The sequence below is a fragment of the Hyla sarda genome, chromosome 5, assembly GCF_029499605.1.
Source record: "Hyla sarda isolate aHylSar1 chromosome 5, aHylSar1.hap1, whole genome shotgun sequence".
Classification (NCBI taxonomy): Eukaryota; Metazoa; Chordata; class Amphibia; order Anura; family Hylidae; genus Hyla; species Hyla sarda.
The window spans coordinates 364,137,900-364,158,744 of record NC_079193.1 but is presented as its reverse complement, the minus strand read 5'-3'; the positions used below and the strand labels follow the sequence as shown (position 1 = coordinate 364,158,744).

Here is a 20,845-nt window from a genome sequence, read left to right as displayed (position 1 = left end):
CTCTGTAGCATACAGCAGCATACAGTACTGGAAGGATTAAGATTTTTAAATAGAAGTAATTTACAAATAATAGAAAGAAATGGAGTTGTCCAGAGCAGGATGTCAAGCAATACGATTTTTATTCAGCGGTAACCGTGGGTGATGACAAGGTGACGCGTTTCAGCCGCACTCAGCAGCCTTAGTCATACCAAATATTTACAAATATGTTTAACTTTCTGGCACCAGTTGATTTAAAAAAAATAGTTTTCCACCGGAGTACCCCTTTAAATATTTATTTCTGATCAATCTTATAGGACTACTAGTTTCTTTATAGGATGTCGCCTGAGAACCCTCTAAAGTTCTGCCGTACATGTTGGCCATCAGTCTCCCGTGTGTATCTCTGTCCCATCTGCCTTTGTTTGTTGGACCTGTGGGCGGCTGGAGGGCTCAGATGGAGGTGGCACGATATTCGCGGTAATAGATACGCTGCCGACTCACCAGATGACAACAAACCGGGTTTCTTAATGGCCGGGCCAAGCAGAGGGAACGGCTGTTATCTGAAGCCCTAGATAAGTGCCCATGGATATGGACACTGTGGACCCATCTGTCGAGCAGACTGCTAGGAGGTTGTAATGCTGAGACCCCCTGGGGTGCACATAAATATCGCTGTCTATGTGACTCTCCTCTCCCCAGAACCCAATTGTTCTATCACAAGTTTACTGGAACTCATGTTGACTCATCTCTACGACTTCTCTCCAAAAATAACTTGTATTAATTGTTCCTTAAAGGGGTACTCCACATATTGTTCCCAACACTGGGTGCGGACTGCAGGGTTCATGATGTCACGGTCACGCCCCTCATGATGTCACGCCCCGGCCCCTCAATGCAATGCTGCCACGCCCACTCCCATAGACTTGCATTGAAGTGCGTGGCTGTGACGTCACGACCCCTGCAGCCTGCACCCAGCGTTTGGAACAAAATGTTCTGAATGCTGGAGAAGTGTAGTACCCCTTTTACTAATTGTGGCCTTAAAGGGGTACTTCGCTGCCCAGTGTTTGGAACAAACTGTTCCAAACGCTGGAGCTGATGCTGGGAGCTCATGATGTCATAGCCACGCCCCCTCATGATGTCACACCATGCCCCCTCAATGCAAGTCTATGTTCCAAACGCTGAGCAGCGGAGTACCCCTTTAAGACCACAATTAATAAAGGGGTACTACACTGCCCCAGCGTTCAGAACATTTTGTTCCAAACGCTGGGTGCAGGCTGCGAGGGTCGTGATGTCACAACCACGCCCTTCAATGCATGTCTATGGGAGTGGGCGTGGCAGCATTGCATTGAGGGGCTGGGGCGTGACATCATGAGGGGCGTGACATCATGAGGGGGCGGGGCTATGACCTCACGAGCTTCCGGCTCCAGCGCTCGGAACAGTTTGTTCCAAACTCTTAGCAGCAGAGTACCCCTTTATAGGGATGGTGCTTTGTTGAGTAATAGTGCCCATCTATGCCCAACTGATAACATTTTATCCATTATACATCATTCCATGGTTGCCAATAAGGTCAGCAGTACATTTTTGGCTGGTCACAAAAAGTCACAGGGGGTTATTTATCATTGTGTTGTATTGTTTTTTTTGGTCTACATTTGCTAATTTCTTTTATTTTTGCCCTAATTGCGTTTTTACTTTTTTTTTGCATTTTTTATCAAAGTTCTAAAATCTAAAATGGTCTAGCAATCCTTTTGGTGTTGCTGGACCATTTATTGAAGTGACAGATGCAGTAGTCACAAATTTATTATCTGCATGTTTTTGATTTTTGCACAAATTTTACCTCACCTGGTGCAAAAAAAAAACGTAAATCTAGGCCACCTCCCATCCAGGTCTAAAAAAGATTACTACTCCTGTCTGTTTGCCAAAAATAAAAAATCATCAGCCAGAGTGAAAGAGAGGGAGAGAGAAAATAAGGGAGAGAAAAATAAAAAATAAAATGCGCAAAGGAAAAGTAAAGTAGTTGTCCATATGAAACAATCAGATATATTTTTTAAGGTACAAAAAAGGAATGGTAAAGATGTAATAAACAATAAGATTGTTAACAATGGCCAGCATGTTACAATTTCATGTGCCCAAGTCTAAAAAAAAAAATATCCGATAACTAAATTTAAAAAAAGGTGAAAGGTAAAAAAAAGAAAAAATACCTGTTCAACTAAAACCTCTATGTCTTGAACAGTAACTTCAGACGGGCCCGGACAGGTACTGGCTTTTTTTTCCTGGCCTGCGGCAAGATAAGCCACTATTCAAATGTGAGGGAGATTCTCTTTGCAGACCTTCTTTTAGACATTCATTTTCCTTAAAATTAAAACTAAAAAAATAAAGCCAAACACACAGACAAACAAGCTCCTCAGAAGCAGGGTAGACATGATCTGAAAGCGGCGGTACAAAATCATCTGGGTGCAGATCTGTGCAAAATTTATCAGGGTCACTGCGACAATATGATACATCAGACAAACAACAAAAATGATCTCGCCAAGACCAATATTGATAAATAACCCCCACAGGACCTATATTCGGCATAAGAGAATCATCATGGTAACCTTGGAAATGAATGTAAACAAGGATATGTTATGAGGCAGAAGGTTTAATGATCAATCAAAAAAGCAAATATTTGACCCATGTGACCTTAGACACTCGGACACACCACAACATGGTAGGACTGTCATGGTGGTTGAGGTCTTGGTTATAGACCACTCTGCCTATGGCCGGGTTCACATATTAGGAAAATGTGCGGAATGTCTGCACAGAAAACACATGCAGACATTACACACATTTGCCCATGCCGGAATCAGAATTTCCACGGCAGAAACATTTGTCGCAGAAATTCTGCTATGTGAACAGTGCAGCAGAATCTGTGACTCTGCTGCAGCGGAATGTCTGTGCGGAATATTCTGCACAAGTTCTGCCGTGTGAACATGCCTTAAAAGTGTTACCTGTAGCAGTCTAGGAACAACAAGGTTTACCCTTGCCATCCAATTCTTCTTCTCTTTTAAGTACATAATACCCTACTAAGAAATAGGTAATGAGGCATGCATACTAGTGCAGGCATAGGCAACGTTCAGCACTGCAGATGTTTTGGACTACATTTCCCATGATGCTCTTACAGCCAAAATGCTGGGAAATGTAGCCCAAAACATCTACAGTGCTGAAGGTTGCCCATGTCTGTACTATTGACTAGGATGGGGATAGGGTTAATCTGTATCTATACAGTGGGGGGAAAAAAAGTATTTAGTCAGCCACCAATTGTGCAAGTTCTCAAACTTTAAAAGATGAGAGGCCTGTAATTTTCATCATAGGTATATCTCAACTATGAGAATTTATTTGCAAATTATGGTGGAAAATATGTATTTGGTCAATAACAAAAGTTTATCTCAATACTTTGTTATATCCCCTTTGTTGGCAATGACAGAGGTCAAACGTTTTCTGTAAGTCTTCACAAGGTTTTCACACACTGTTGCTGGTATTTTAGTCCATTCCTCCATGCAGATCTCCTCTAGAGCAGTGATGTTTTGGGACTGTCGCTGGGCAACAAGGACTTTCAACTCCCTTGTAAAGTTTTCTATGGGGTTGAGATCTGGAGACTGGCTAGGCCACTCCAGGACCTTGAAATGCTTCTTACAAAGCCACTCCTTCGTTGGCGGTGTGTTTGGGATCATTGTCATGCTGAAAGCCATGTTTCATCTTCAATTCCCTTGCTGATGGAAGGAGGTTTTCAGTCAAAATCTCACGATACATGGCCTCGTTCATTTTTTCTTTTACACAGATCAGTCGTCCTGGTCCCTGTGCTGAAAAACAGCCCCAAAGCATGATGTTTCCACCCCATGCTTCACAGTAGGTATGGTGTTCTTTGGATGCAACTCAGCATTCTTTCCCCTCCAAACACGACGAGTTGAGTTTTTACCAAATAGTTCTACTTTGGATTCATCTGACCATATGACATTCTCCCAATCCTCTTCTGGATCATCCAAATGCTCTCTAGCAAACTTCAGACGGGCCCGGACATGTACTGGCTTAAGCAGGGGGACACATCTGGCGCTGCATGATTTGAGTCCCTGGCGGCGTAGTGTGTTACTGATGGTAGCCTTTGTTACTTTGGTCCCAGCTCTCTGCAGGTCATTCTCTAGGTCCTCCCCCCGTGTGGTTCTGGGATTTTTGCTCACTGTTCTCATGATCATATTGACACCACCGGGTGAGATCTTCCGTGGAGCCCCAGATTGAGGGAGATTATCAGTGGTCTTGTATGTCTTCCATTTTCTAATAATTGCTCCCACAGTTGATTTCTTCACACCAAGCTGCTTGCCTATTGCAGATTCAGTCTTCCCAGCCTGGTGCAGGTCTACAATTTTTTTTCTGGTGTCCTTCGACAGCTCTTAAAGAAGAAGTTACAGGTCTGTGAGAGCCAGAAATCTTGCTTGTTTGTAGGTGACCAAATACTTATTTTCCACCATAATTTGCAAATAAATTCTTTAAAATTCAGACAATGTGATTTTATGGATTTTTTTCTCATTCTGTCTCTCATAGTTGAGGTTATAACCTATGATGATAATTACAGGCCTCTCTCATCTTTTTAAGTGGGAAAACTTGCACAATTGGAGGCTGACTAAATACTTTTTTGCCCCACTGTACATCTTAAATACTAATTACGCTTTAAACCTACCATAGCCCAAAAGACTCCAAAACAAGACACAAGCCATGTAACATATTTTTTACAGTATTTTTTTTACATTCCTTCCATCAATTGGCACTAATTCCCCCATAATGATAAAGTGAATGTTAGAAATCTTTGCTAATTTATTGAAAAGGACAAACTAAAATCTTGCAGTGACATAAGTATTCATACCCTTTACTCAAGACTTAGTTGAAGCCCCTTTGGCAGTGATTCTGGCCTCCAGTCTTCTTGGGGATGAGGACACAAGGTTTACACAACTGGATTTGGGGATTTTCTGATGTTCTTCTCTGCAGATCCTCTCAGGCCCTGTCAGGTAGGATGGAGACCGTCGGTGGATCCCATTTTCAGGTCTCTCCAGAGATGTTCCTTTGGGTTCGGGCTCTGGTTGGGCTCCTCAAGCACATTTATAGAGTTGTCCCTCAGCCGCTCCTGTGTTGTCTTGGCCATGTGCTTAGGGTCATTGTCTTGTTGGAAGATGAACGTTCACCCCAATCTGAAGTCCAGAGCGCTCTGGATCAGGTTTCCATTAATAATATCTCTGTACTTTGCTCCATTCAGCTTTCCTTCAACCCTGACCAGTCTTTCCATCCTCACAGCATGATGCTGCCCCCACCATGATCACTGTAGGGATGGTATTGGGCAGGTGATGGGCAGTACCTGGTTTCCTCCAGACATGATGCTGCCCCCACCATGATCACTGTAGGGATGGTATTGGGCGGGTGATGGGCAGTGCCTGGTTTACTCCAGACATGATGCTGCCCCCACCATGATCACTGTAGGGATGGTATTGGGCAGGTGATGGGCAGTACCTGGTTTCCCCCAGACATGATGCTGCCCCCACCATGATCACTGTAGGGATGGTATTGGGCAGGTGATGGGCAGTGCCTGGTTTCCTCCAGACATGATGCTGCCCCCACCATGATCACTGTAGGGATGGTATTGGGCAGGTGATGGGCAGTGCCTGGTTTCCTCCAGACATGATGCTGCCCCACCATGATCACTGTAGGGATGGTATTGGGCAAGTGATGGGCAGTGCCTGGTTTCCCCCAGACATGATGCTGCCCCCACTATGATCACTGTAGGGATGGTATTGGGGAGGTGATGGGCAGTGCCTGGTTTCCTCCAGACATGATGCTGCCCCCACCATGATCACTGTAGGGATGGTATTGGGCAGGTGATGGGCAGTGCCTGGTTTCCTCCAGACATGATGCTGCCACACCATGATCACTGTGAGGATGGTATTGGGCAGGTGATGGGCAGTGCCTGGTTTCCTCCAGACATGATGCTGCCCCCACCATGATCACTGTAGAGATGGTATTGGGCAGTTGATGGGCAGTACCTGGTTTCCCCCACACATGATGCTGCCCCCACCATGATCACTGTAGGGATGGTATTGGGCAGGTGATGGGCAGTGCCTGGTTTCCTCCAGACATGATGCTGCCCCCACCATGATCACTGTAGGGATGGTATTGGGCAGGTGATGGGCAGTGCCTGGTTTCCTCCAGACATGATGCTGCCCCCACCATGATCACTGTAGGGATGGTATTGGGCAGGTGATGGGCAGTACCTGGTTTCCCCCCAGACATGATGCTGCCCCCACCATGATCACTGCAGGGATGGTATTGGGCAGGTGATGGGCAGTGCCTGGTTTCCTCCAGAAATGATGCTGCCCCCACCATGATCACTGTAGGGATGGTATTGGGCAGGTGATGGGCAGTACCTGGTTTCCCCCAGACATGATGCTGCCCCCACCATGATCACTGTAGGGATGTTTTGGGCAGGTGATGGGCAGTGCCTGGTTTCCTCCAGACATGATGCTGCCCCCACCATGATCACTGTAGGGATGTTTTGGGCAGGTGATGGGCAGTGCCTGGTTTCCTCCAGACATGATGCTGCCCCCACCATGATCACTGTAGGGATGGTACAAGAAAAGTTAATTTTGTCTCCTCCTCCTTAAACACTTCAGATCAGGAGAATATATAATGGAGAGGCTGCCTAAAGCATATACCATCCTCCCCCCACTGCTTTGTCTGTAACTGGGGATTAAAGAAGCTAAATCTCACCCTTATGACCATTTGGTCCCCAACCACCAAAACAGAAGGAATTAGTATTTAGTAGTTTTCCAACAGCATGTCTCCAGCTGTTGCAAAACCACAACTCCCAGCATGCCCGGACAGCCGAAGGCTGTCCGGTCATGCTGGGAGTTGTAGTTTTGCAACAGCTGGAGACACACTGCTTGGAAAATACTGATTTAGATTTTGTGAGTTGTACCGTCCCTTTAAACATTTTTGACAACAGGATATAGATCTAATCCGGAGTAGACAGTCCTAGCCCGAGCTGCCGGCAGTGACAAGTGCACTGGATGGATTGAAGCCGATTTTATTCTTTACTGGACTTAGTGCAGCAATTCTCATAATCTATAGATCAATAATGGATGCACAAGCACTTTACCGCCTTAACCATAGTAATGATTCCGTTTGCACGATCCTCGGCACGGCTCTGGCAGAATATATTTGCTTTATCTGAGTGCATCACTCTATTAGTAGAATAAACCTCATTACTACACCAGGGACTGTTCCAGCTGGTTTATACAGTAAGATTATTGTTTGCACTTTGCAGCAGTCGATACTATTTCCTTAAAATGTACCTGTCATATCACAGAAAAAATATAATTCTTCTATATGTTACTAACTAGGTCACGCAGATGCTTCACATGTCTTCTTTATGTGTCTAGCTTCTGTATTTGGCTCACAAATCTCTCTGTTCTGCTGCTCACTCATTCTGACATCCACTGCCCAGGAAGGGGCATGTCCGAGGCAAGCACTGAGCCCACCCTCACTCACATGCATTCACTTCGGGAGCGGGATGTGCGGCAGCTGCCGCCATCACAGATACTGTTTTCACCACAGTGTGCCTCCAGTTGTTTCCCCACTACAACTCCCAGCATACCCTGACAGCCAATAGATGTCAGGGCAAGCTGGGAGTTGTAGTGGTGAAACAGCTGGAGGCACACTGTATAGGTGAACTAAGGGCAGAAGTCGGACACCCCAGCAGGCATCTGTGATGGTCGCGCCTGCTGGGGAAGTCTGCCTGGTAGTGAGCACACTACCAGGCAGACAAAAAGCCATTTTTAATATAGTAAAAAAAAAAATTAAAGGCAGCGAGGGGGTTAGGGATAGATTGGCAATAAGCAGGGACCGAAAAAAAAACCTCTCAGAATATTCCCAGACTTTAAGCATCATTTATCTGTTGCCCAGTGTCGTTGATCATGGTTTACTAGCTTGAACTGTAACGTCAATATGGACTAAAGTATCAACATCCATGCCGGACACTCGTTGCCCGAGTCAACTGTACACACTTGAGCACTAGCTGCCATTGGTTGCAAATTTCCAACACAGCCCACTCCTTTTCCAAAGATTTTGGTCTTTCATCGTTCAATCTCAATGATCATTTAGAGCTGTGATTCACAACCTTTTTTTGCCCGAGTACCCCTTGGCAGCTCTTTTCCAAAAAATTTTACCCCCCACAATATAGTTTTTGTTATATAAAATGAATATGCTTTTCTTTACTCCATATCCTCTCCCCAGGAATCCAGCTCCTCTCTCGATCTCCCCAGCCCCCCTGTTCTTCTCCCTTTCTCCCCAGTCCCCCTGATCGTCTCCCTTTCTCCCAAGGCACCCTGCTCTTCTCCTTATCTCCCCAGGCCCCCTGCTCCTCTCCTTATCTCCTCAGGCCTTCTGCTCCTCTCCCTATCTCCCCAGGCCTCCTGCTCCTCTCCTTATCTCCCCAGGCCTCCTGCTCCTCTCCCTATCTCCCCAGGCCTCCTGCTCCTCTCCCTATCTCCCAGGTCCCCTGCTACTCTCCCTATCTCCCCGGGCCTCCTGCTCCTCTCCCTATCTCCCCGGGCCTCCTGCTCCTCTCCCTATCTCCCCGGGCCTCCTGCTCCTCTCCCTATCTCCCAGGTCCCCTGCTACTCTCCCTATCTCCCCGGGCCTCCTGCTCCTCTCCCTATCTGCCCAGGCCCCCTGCTCCTCTCCCTATCTCCCCAGGCCCCTGCTCTTCTCCCTATCCCCCCAGGCCTCCTGCTCCTCTCTCGATGCCCCCAGGCCCCCTGACTTACAGACTGCTCTGATCAAAGTCATTAACTTTTCCTTTTCTTCTATACTCGGCTTAGATCGCCATAAAAATTTCCACAAAAGACTTATTTCCACAAAACTTGCCACACAAACATTTTTGGCTCCTCAGCAAAATACCCACCTCTTTATAAACTTCCTATGTGTATTGCCCCACTCATTAGTATTGCCACCTCTGTGCCCCCATATAGTAGTAGGTGGCCCCCATATAGTTGTTGGCTCCCACACTGCCTACATACAGTTGTAGGCCCCCATACTGCCCCGCTTTGATGCTTCACTGCTCCTCCAGTCCGACCTACCACTGTGCCCCATACCAGTAGGTCCCCAGTCAGGAAAAACATTAGAGCAGTGAGACTGATGTTGTAGTTAATGTCCACAGGGGCCCAGTGCCCACACTTCTCCTCTGGTGTCCTCCTGCTCTACTCCTTTGGGCAGCCACGTTAGCTAGTACCAGCAGCCACTGCTTGCTCACTTCTTTTAAAATGACCCTTGGCCACTTTTGAAGCAGTAACTAGTGGCTGCAGCCACCATTACATATTTTTTTCTATGCACCCCCAGGAGGACTGCTAAGTACCCCAGGGGTTACACGTACTCCAGGTTTGGAACTGCTGATATAGAGTAGTAAAGTTAAAATAGTTTATAATGTTTGGGCACCTTTTCAGCATGGCCAGCCCTCTCCAGTTACTGCTTCTTTGAGCTGGAGTTTATAGACCCATTGGTGGCAGATATTTAGGGTATTTTCCGGGTATATGCTATACATTCCTTTAGGATTAAGTTTAGTATTCAACTGAAGAGGACATGGGCCCCGTCCTTTAAAGCTGGACTATATTGTACAGTATGGTATAGTACTTGCACTAGCTATACGGGTATAACTGCTATATTAGCATCACCTGCTATATTGTTTTTACAGTCAGTGATAAATCATGAATGCCAGGCTATAACACTGTATTATCAGGTACAATATGTAACAACAATTCCAATGCCGCCTTATATAATGCCATTTCAGTGAGTTGTATTTACGTCATTTTCATTCACATGAATCTATTTTCTGCTAGTAAATTCAAGGGCTAAAATAAACCCAAACAAAAGACAGTGTGTGATAGATTTAACCACATTGTTATAGCTCTGCGCCATTCATATTATTCACAATACACATTGTGTTCTGCTCTGCAATGTTAAAAAACATACTCTAAAAATAAGAGTCGTACTCAGGGTCAAGTTATTAATAATTTCATTGACCAAAATAGTCAGCACTCACTGCATTTCTGCGTTTTTAAAGTATATTTGTAGAGAAAGGTGCCCAGCACTCGCCATGGAGTGATATGTGCCCCACAAATATTTTATATCATGATAAGCACTTTAGTTATTTACATACTGGGGAACAACTATGGATATTCTATCAGGAGCTAATACTGTTGATTCTCTTGGAGATAACCCACGCTGGTCCCTCAGGCTCCTAAATGCTCAGTCATACATGTTTCACAGCCACCTTATGATTGGAACTTTACATACTTGGGAACTGCTATGGGTAGCGAAATGGCAGATACTAGTGTGGACTCATCATATGACTACCCCTTTTAAAGCTCCCACAGTGGTAGTCACTCAGGCCTCTGAATGGCAACACATGCACCAAAGCAATTTTGCCTTATGATTTACACTTTAGTCATTTACATACTTGGGAACCGCAATGGGTACTCTAATGACACCCATCAGTGTTAAACTTTATAAGGCAACCCCTTTAAAAAGCCCAGATTATCATGCTCCCTTATTTATGCTCTTCCTAAATATGGAGTCACACATATCCCACCCTCATATTGCTTGATAAGAATTACATTTGTCACTCAGGTGTTTGGGAACTACTATGGGACCTGTAATTTTGGTAATATGTGTTGTCTACTTTGGAAGCAACAGATATAAATAGGAGACAATGGAATTTTAAATTGTAGTGCCCAGCAATCGCTTGTTGTTCAGTTGAATAGTGTTAAAGGGTTTGATCGCGGGGGTCCCCAATGATCAAACACTTATCCTGTAAGGGGCCCCGGCTCTGCCATGGCTCTCCTCGTGCAGGAGGCATGTCGGCCGCAGCATGTTGCTGCGGCTGACATGCCCCCTTCCATGTATCTCTATAGGAGAGGTGGAGATGAAGCATTCGTGCATCCACACCTCTCCCATAGAGCTAAATGAAGGGGGCATGTCTGTCAACCTCAGTGAAGCCGAAGACATAATGCAAAGCCACGGCAGTGCCGAGTCCCCAGATGGGAGATCGCGGGGGAACTCAGCGGTCGGATCCCCTGCGATCAAACACTTATCCCATATCCTGTGTATAGGGGATAAGTTATATACCACTGTAGATCTCCTTTAAAGGAAAACTGTCAACTTGCTTTTGTATTGCATAGTAGTGAATGCTCCATTAATATGTAATAGAACCCCAAATATCAGAGAGAGATTGGTGAGAGCAAATTTGGGGTCTAAGGTGAGGGTACCATGCCATGTTTGAGGCAGTTCAAAACAATGCAACATGTGAGGGATCACAAGAGCAAGTACAAATCTATGATTCGATGTCATAACCTGTTATTGCCCCTTCCCATCCATGTTCACTATAAAGTACCATTGTGTTTTTGGACTATTTCCAGGTCATTGAGTGAATTAGCCCATTCAGAAGGGAAGACAACATTGAAAAACTTTTTATGGTTACCAATGATGACGTCACCTGTACAGCACAGCAGTCCACTATATATATATATATATATATATATATATATATATATATAGATGCAAATCATAAAATGTTGCAGTATCCTGTAATAACCTTTTTTTATTGGACTAACAGCATTTTGTAGAGAAGCTTTCGGGATTCCTCCCTTTATCAAGTCCAAAGCAAATCTAAGCTCACAAGCAGAAGACACAGGTTACATCTCACAAATATTCAGGGGTTAAGACAATAGATGTGGAGAATTCACACTTAGATGGGCCATAAATTGTCCTGTTATTGGAACATAGACTAAATAGATAAGGATGAGAAAAAAGGGGAGGGAGGGGGGAGCAGGGGAGAGACTGGGAATTAAGCAGGGCATAGTGAGATGTAAAAGAGAACACAGTGCAGGTTATAAGAGAATCCAGTATATAGCACAGGTTATAAGAGAATACAGTACAGTACAGGTTATAAGAGAATACAGTATAGTACAGGTTATAAGAGAATACAGTACAGCACAGGTTATAAGAGAATACAGTATATAGCACAGGTTATAAGAGAATCCAGTACAGCACAGGTTATAAGAGAATCCAGTATATAGCACAGGTTATAAGAGAATACAGTACAGTACAGGTTATAAGAGAATACAGTATAGTACAGGTTATAAGAGAATACAGTACAGCACAGGTTATAAGAGAATACAGTATATAGCACAGGTTATAAGAGAATACAGTACAGTACAGGTTATAAGAGAATACAGTATAGTACAGGTTATAAGAGAATACAGTACAGCACAGGTTATAAGAGAATACAGTATATAGCACAGGATATAAGAGAATCCAGTACAGCACAGGTTATAAGAGAATCCAGTACAGCACAGGTTATAAGAGAATACAGTACAGTGCAGGTTATAAGAGAATACAGTATATAGCACAGGTTATAAGAGAATACAGTACAGTGCAGGTTATAAGAGAATCCAGTATATAGCACAGGTTATAAGAGAATACAGTACAGTGCAGGTTATAAGAGAATACAGTACAGTGCAGGTTATAAGAGAATACAGTATATAGCACAGGATATAAGAGAATACAGTATATAGCACAGGTTATAAGAGAATACAGTACAGCACATGTTATAAGAGAATACAGTATATAGCACAGGTTATAAGAGAATACAGTACAGCACAGGTTATAAGAGAATACAGTATATAGCACAGGATATAAGAGAATACAGTACAGTGCAGGTTATAAGAGAATCCAGTACAGCACAGGTTATAAGATAATACAGTACAGTGCAGGTTATAAGAGAATACAGTATATAGCACAGGATATAAGAGAATACAGTATATAGCACAGGTTATAAGAGAATACAGTACAGCACAGGTTATAAGAGAATCCAGTATATAGCACAGGTTATAAGAGAATACAGTACAGCACAGGTTATAAGAGAATACAGTATATAGCACAGGATATAAGAGAATACAGTATATAGCACAGGTTATAAGAAATTTTGATAATGAGATAAGAAGCTCAAATCCACATTAAGTCCCCTGTTTTTCGAGTCAAAAAACTATCATTTTGGCTTCAAATGTCTGGAAAACCCACAGACCGATCCAGCTATCTACATAAATCCAGTTTCCATCCATCACACACAAAGAAAGGCATCATATACAGCCAAGCTACCAGGTACCATCGCATCTGCTCCAACCCTGATGACAGAGACCTGCACCTACAAACACTGTCTGAGAAATTCAAACAAAAAGGATACAAACCTAGGACAATCAATAGGAAAATACACTCCGCCCTCCAAACACCACAGAAACACCTTCTACAATACAGAGAGATACAACCATCACCACGCATACCACTGGTAGCCACATACAATCCGGCCCTTGAAGAAATACGAAAAATTATCAAGGACCTACAGCCGATATTGGCGGAAGATGAGGTGCTAAAAGAAATCTTCCCTGAACCTCCCATCTTGGCCTTCAGACAACCACACAATTTAAAACAAAAGCTGGTCAGCCGAAAATTACCTACAGAAAGAACAGACACAGAGACAATGGGACCAACCCCTGCACCAAACCCCGCTGCAAACTCTGCCAACATATCTGCACCAAGATGGAAGCCACCCACAACAACAAGACATATAACATTAGGGGACTATACTCCTGCACATCCCCAAATGTGATCTACATGATACAATGCACCAAGTGTGACATGGGATGCTACATTGGTGAAACCAGCCGGAAACTCAATGAAAGGATGAATCTACACAGACATTCCATCAACCGCCATAAAGAAAATGACTACTGACCCCAGGTGGACACCATTTTACCCAAACAGGCCCCTCCATACATGACCTTACAATCAAGATACTGAGAGGGAACTTCAAAAACACACGAGAGAAAGACATTTGAAGCCAAAATGATACTTTTTTTGACTCGAAAAACAGGGGACTTAATGTGGATTTGAGCTTCTTATCTCATTATCAAAATTTCTTATAACCTGTGCTATATACTGTATTCTCTTATATCCTGTGCTATATACTGTATTCTCTTATAACCTGTGCTATATACTGTATTCCCTTATAACCTGCACTGTACTGTATTCTCTTATAACCTGTGCTATATACTGTATTCTCTTATATCCTGTGCTATATACTGTATTCCCTTATAACCTGCACTGTACTGTATTCTCTTATATCCTGTGCTATATACTGTATTCTCTTATAACCTGTGCTATATACTGTATTCCCTTATAACCTGCACTGTACTGTATTCTCTTATATCCTGTGCTATATACTGTATTCTCTTATAACCTGTGCTATATACTGTATTCCCTTATAACCTGCACTGTACTGTATTCTCTTATAACCTGTGCTATATACTGTATTCTCTTATAAACTGTGCTATATACTGTATTCTCTTATAACCTGTGCTATATACTGTATTCCCTTATAACCTGCACTGTACTGTATTCTCTTATAACCTGTGCTATATACTGTATTCTCTTATAAACTGTGCTATATACTGTATTCTCTTATAACCTGTGCTGTACTGTATTCTCTTATAACCTGTGCTATATACTGGATTCTCTTATAAACTGTGCTATATACTGTATTCTCTTATAAACTGTGCTATATACTGTATTCTCTTATAACCTGTGCTATATACTGTATTCCCTTATAACCTGCACTGTACTGTATTCTCTTATATCCTGTGCTATATACTGTATTCTCTTATAACCTGTGCTATATACTGTATTCTCTTATAACCTGTGCTATATACTGTATTCTCTTATATCCTGTACTATATACTGTATTCTCTTATAACCTGTGCTATATACTGTATTCTCTTATAACCTGTGCTATATACTGGATTCTCTTATAACCTGCACTGTGTTCTCTTTTACATCTCACTATGCCCTGCTTAATTCCCAGTCTCTCCCCTGCTCCCCCCTCCCTCCCCCTTTTTCTCATTCTTATCTATTTAGTCTATGTTCCAATAACAGGACAATTTATGGCCCATCTTAGTGTGAATTCTCCACATCTATTGTCTTAACCCCTGAATATTTGTGAGATGTAACCTGTGTCTTCTGCTTGTGAGCTTAGATTTGATTTGGACTTGATAAAGGGAGGAATCCCGAAAGCTTCTCTACAAAATGCTGTTAGTCCAATAAAAAAGGTTATTACAGGATACTGCAACATTTTATGATTTGCATCTGCATCACTGGACTAATACGGCTACTCAAATTTACTATATATATATATATATATATATATAGAGTGAATATGCGACGTTTCGGCCACCTCTCGTGGCCTTCATCAAGCTTGATGAAGGCCACGAGAGGTGGCCGAAACGTCGCATATTCACTCTGTGATTAATAAAGCCACTAATTAATCACTACTTGGAAGTGCTGCTGTGTCTCCATTTGCTGTATACCCTTGGAATCCGCGGCCAGAATTCAACCACCGCTTTGCACTCCATCAGCAATACTTGAGTGCTGCTCCACCTGCTGGAATGTATATATATATATATATATATATATATATATATATATATATATGGAGTCATTATGGCGTGCTCTGGTTATCTGGCCATTAAAGGGGTACTCCGCTGCTCAGCGTTTGGAACAAACTGTTCCGAATGCTGGAGCCGGCACCAGGAGCTTGTGACATCATAGCTCCCCCTCCTCATGACATCACGCCCCGCCCCCTCAATGCAAGTCTATGGGAGGGGCGTGACAGGAGGGCTATGACATCACGAGCTCCCGGCTACAGTGTTCGGAACAGTTTGTTCCAAATGCGGAGCAGCAGAGTACCCCTTTAAGAAAGGCTTCTTTAATGTTGATTAATGTTTTAAAAACAAAATGTACAATAATAAATAATAAGACATTAGGTAAAACTTCTATCGAAAAGGACATGGGGCACTGGTGGACAATAAGCAAAACTTTAGTGATCAGTGCCAGGCAGCAGCTGCCAAGGCTAACAAAGTCATGTGATGTATAGAGAGGCATAGAGGCTTGTGACAGGGACATAGTCAGACCACATATGGAGTACTGTGTCCAATTTCAGGAACCTGTATATAAGAAAGACATGGCCGAAATGGAGAGGGTGCAGAGGAGGGCGACAAAGATTATTAATGATATGGGAGGATTACAGGACCAAGACAGGTTATCACTTGGGGTTATTTAGTATGGAGAAAGGGAGAAGTCTTAGGAGCGATATGATCACAATATACAAATACAAATATATGAATGGACAGTACAGAGATCTTTGTAGTCATCTTTTTATACCTAGGTCGATAACCATGACAAGGGGGCATCCTCTACGTCTAGGGGAAAAAGGTTTTACCATCATCACAGACAGAGATTCTTTACTGTAAGAGCAGTGAGATTATGGAACTCTCTGCCACATGATGTTGTGATATCTGACTCAATAAACAAGTACAAGGGGGTTCTGGATGTTTTTCGGAAAAAATATAATATTACAGGTTATGGATACTGGATTTATGGGGATAGAACGTTGATTTAGGGATTTATTCTGATGCCATTTTGGAGGCAGGAAAGAATTTTTCCTCTGTCATAGGGCAATTGGCATCAGCCTAATGAGGGTTTTTTGTATCCTCTGCATCAACACTGTAGGGTTTTAGATTGAACTCGATGAACTCTTTTTTCAACCTTACAAACTGAAGCATAGTTACTTAGCATGTAACTATGCTTCATGTAGGGGCCAAAATGTTTCTTGAATGCAGATGTAAATGCTATGTGACGTGTGAATAAAACACTATTGCACTGAACAACAAGCACGTGCTGGGCAACTTCTTCAACAATTAAAAATTCCATTGTCTCCTATTTATATCTTTTTCTTCCAAAGTAGACAACACGTATTACCACAATTACAGTTCCCATAGCAGTTCCCAAACACCTGAGCGATAAATGAACCTCTTATGAGACAATGTAATGGTGAAATATGTATCGCTCCATATCTAGACCGAACTGCCATACAGGAGCACGTAAAAATGGCAACTTCTGTAAAGTTTTTTAGGGGTTGCCTCTTGAAGAGTTAGAACTGATTGGTGCCATTAGAATACCCATAGTGCTTCCCAAGTATGTAAATGAATGAAGTGTCAATCATAAGGCAAAATAGTTTTTGGGCATGTATCCCTTGTCACGAGAGGCCATTCAGGAGGTTGGGTAATGACCAATGTGGGTGCTTTAAAGGGGTAGCCATGGCTTCCATTTTGGTACCCATAGCGGTTCCCAAGAATTTAAAGTTCCGATCACAAGGTGGTTGTGGGATATGTATTACTAAGCAAAGTTACCAAAGTTGACTAAGCAAAGTCTAGTGTGAGGTTATGTCTGCAAGAATGACCAGTAGGGCTGCCAAAAAAGAATCCAAGGTGTTCCCCAAGTATGTTCTTGTCATAATGCATAATGGTCATGGGACGCCCATTACTCCATGGCTAAACTGAGTTTCTGTTCAAGAACCTGGTTGACCACCACTGTTGGAACTTTAAAGGGGTTTTCACTTAGAGGATAAACACAAGTGGCTGCCATTGTAGTAACCATAGTGGTTATATAGGAAGGGATAATGGGTCTGTTATATAAAAAATTTGTTGTGGGACACATAACACTACATGACAGAGCAGAGTTTCCCTTTAGGAGCCTTATTGACCACCACTGTGTCAGCTTTAAAAAGAGGTTGTCTTGGCCTGGGGTTTATGCTTTAGCAGTGGTCTCAAACTGTGAAGCTCCAGATGTTGCAAAACTTTAACTCCCAGCATGCTCGGACAGCCATCGGCTGTCCAATTATGCAGGCAGTTGGACTTCTGCAACATTTGGAGGACCACCGTTTCAAATCACTGTACTAGAGCATATGGCCTATATAGGAAGGGTGTCCTATGCCTAGAACCTTGTCTATTCGCCTGAGCAGAGGGCAGCTAACAAATATGGCTGTTGGACCTGGTAGACCTGGTAGACTGGGTAGACTTGGTGGACCTGGTAGACCTGGTAGACTGGGTAGACTTGGTGGACCTGGTAGACCTGGTAGACTGGGTAGACTTGGTGGACCTGGTAGACCTGGTAGACTGGGTAGACTTGGTGGACCTGGTAGACCTGGTGGACCTGGTAGACTAGGTGGACCTGGTGGACTAGGTAGACCTGGTGGACTAGGTAGACCTGGTGGACTAGGTAGACCTGGTGGACTAGGTAGACCTGGTGGACCTGGTATACTTTCCTGGACCTGGCCCGGTCATGTATTACATAATCAGTTATTCATTTAAATGAGCGTATGTGATACTGTGCATCCATAAGAAAGAATTACTCATATATCCTTAAACTGTAGGATGTATGTTTATTGTATATATTGTTATCTATATCACATTTACTGAGCGCTTTATATTCATATTATTTCTCCATTTGTTTTGCAGCATACTGTTTGCAGATGTGAAGGGATTCACCAACCTGTCCACAACCTTATCAGCACAAGAACTAGTCAGAATGTTAAATGAACTGTTTGCGAGGTTTGATCGCCTGGCACATGTGAGTTATGGGATTCATCGATTTACTTCTGTTAACACAGAGAGAACAGTTGTCACGAATGGGCAGGGAAGAGTGAAGCCCTGAACTCACCCGCTCCCACTTTCCCTGCCTACTTGCGGACCCACCCTAGGCGACGGGTCCACAACCACAGTGACAGTCCCTGCCTGAATTAGTGCAGAGAGTAAAACGTCAACAAAATAAACTTACAATACAGATGGAGGTCGGGACACTGTATGGAATCACACAGACTAACAGAAAACATAACTAAACATATACACACAATTTTGCACAGTCAACAAGCTGAGTCAGTACCAAGAGATTACAGAAATGCCAAATCGCAAAAACAGGAGAGGAGTTAGAGAGCGGAGCGAATGGGTCAAATATGCCAGAAATACAAGATACAGTACAAATGCTAGCTAGGAGTATGAGCTCTTTCACAGACAAGGCCTGGATGAATACTGAGGGTTTAAAAGAGGAGCTAAGCAGGTGAAAAGCCAACAAGGTCAGCTGACCATCCTGAGAACAGGGCATTTCCACAGTAACCAGAATAACAAAAGACCTCAGTGCAGATTAACCCTATGGGTTCTTACAGTACCCCCCCCCCCTTTTAAAGGGGCCATTGGACCCTTAACCACCTGAGCGTTTTGAGAGGTCTTGACTTGGATACAGATGGACCATCAATGTCCTCATCTGTATCCTCATCCTCAATATCACACCACTCATTGGTGTCCTCACAGACATCCTCCAGAATCTCATTACTTCCCTCCGACTGCAAGTCATACTCTTATTGGCCATGGTGTCACATGACGCCGATTCAGACAGAGACTGATGCAAAACAGGCTTTAAAGTACTCTTAGATGTTAAGTCAGATTGTGTACTAGATGAAACAATGCCCCTCAGAAGAACTCTGCCATGCGTATTATAGTATTTATATTCTTGTATATAGGAGGCAGTATTATAGTAGTTATATTCTTGTATATAGGAGGCAGTATTATAGTAGTTATATTCTTGTATATAGGAGCAGTATTATAGTAGTTATATTCTTTTATATAGGAGCAGTATTATAGCAGTTATATTCTTGTACATAGGGAGCAGTATTATAGTAGTTATATTCTTGTATATAGGAGCAGTATTATAGTAGTTATATTCTTGTATATAGGAGGCAGTATTATAGTAGTTATATTCTTGTACATAGGAGCAGTATTATAGTAGTTATATTCTTGTATATAGGGGCAGTATTATAGTAGTTATATTGTAGTACATAGGAGCAGTATTATAGTAGTTATATTCTTGTATATAGAAGGCAGTATTATAGTAGTTATATTCTTGTATATAGGAGCAGTATTATAGTAGTTATATTCTTGTATATAGGAGCAGTATTATAGTAGTTATATTCTTGTATATAGGAGCAGTATTATAGTATTTATATTCTAGTATATAGGAGCAGTATTATAGTAGTTATATTCTTGTACATAGGAGCAGTATTATAGTAGTTATATTCTTTTATATAGGAGCAGTATTATAGTAGTTATATTCTTGTATATAGGGGCAGTATTATAGTAGTTATATTCTTGTACATAGGAGCAGTATTATAGTAGTTATATTCTTGTACATAGGAGGCAGTATTATAGTAGTTATATTTTTGTATATAGGAGCAGTATTATAGTAGTTATATGCTTGTATATAGGAGCAGTATTATAGTAGTTATATTCCTGTATATAGAAGGCAGTATTATAGTAGTTATATTTTTGTACTTAGGAACAGTATTATAGTATTTATATTCTTTTAAATAGGGAGCAGTATTATTGTAGTGCCATTCTTGTACATAGGAGACAGTATTATAGTAGTTTTATTTTGTATATAAGGGACAATAGTATAGTTATTTTTTTTCTGACAGTGCAGTAGGGTGACAGCTCTATGGAGAACATTAACAAGTAGATCGATTTGACGTATTTGATTTTTAAACAGTCTTAGTGCGTATAAATCTGTAAGTAAATGGTCAGATAAATATATTGGTGAGTATAATCTGAGTGTAATGTTCCAGCAGGTTCTTGGGTTTCCTGTGAGCTCTTTATAGCTGTTGTCAGGTTATTGCTTGGTGTCACTGATACCATGTCACGGAAGCCTCTGCTCTGTGTCACTGAAGACATGAAGTTCATTCATTAAACAGGTGACTGAGTTGTCGTGTGATCCAGACATTTGACGCGCTGTGCGTGTAACATCAATCTCCCCGGCAGAGGGATCAGCTGGATTTACATTGTGTGTCTGCACAGCGGGAAATAAT

General features: G+C 42.5%; 1 protein-coding gene across 4 annotated transcripts in view; it reads left to right on the top strand.

Moving 5' to 3' along the window:
* Positions 1-20,845, top strand: part of ADCY8 (adenylate cyclase 8) — a 318,781-nt gene that overhangs the window by 140,328 nt on the left and 157,608 nt on the right. For all 4 annotated transcript variants that reach the window (XM_056522765.1, XM_056522766.1, XM_056522764.1 and 1 more), the window contains one exon: positions 18,450-18,561. In XM_056522765.1, the coding sequence (XP_056378740.1) occupies positions 18,450-18,561 (112 nt within the window). The remainder of the gene's footprint in view (positions 1-18,449; positions 18,562-20,845) is intronic.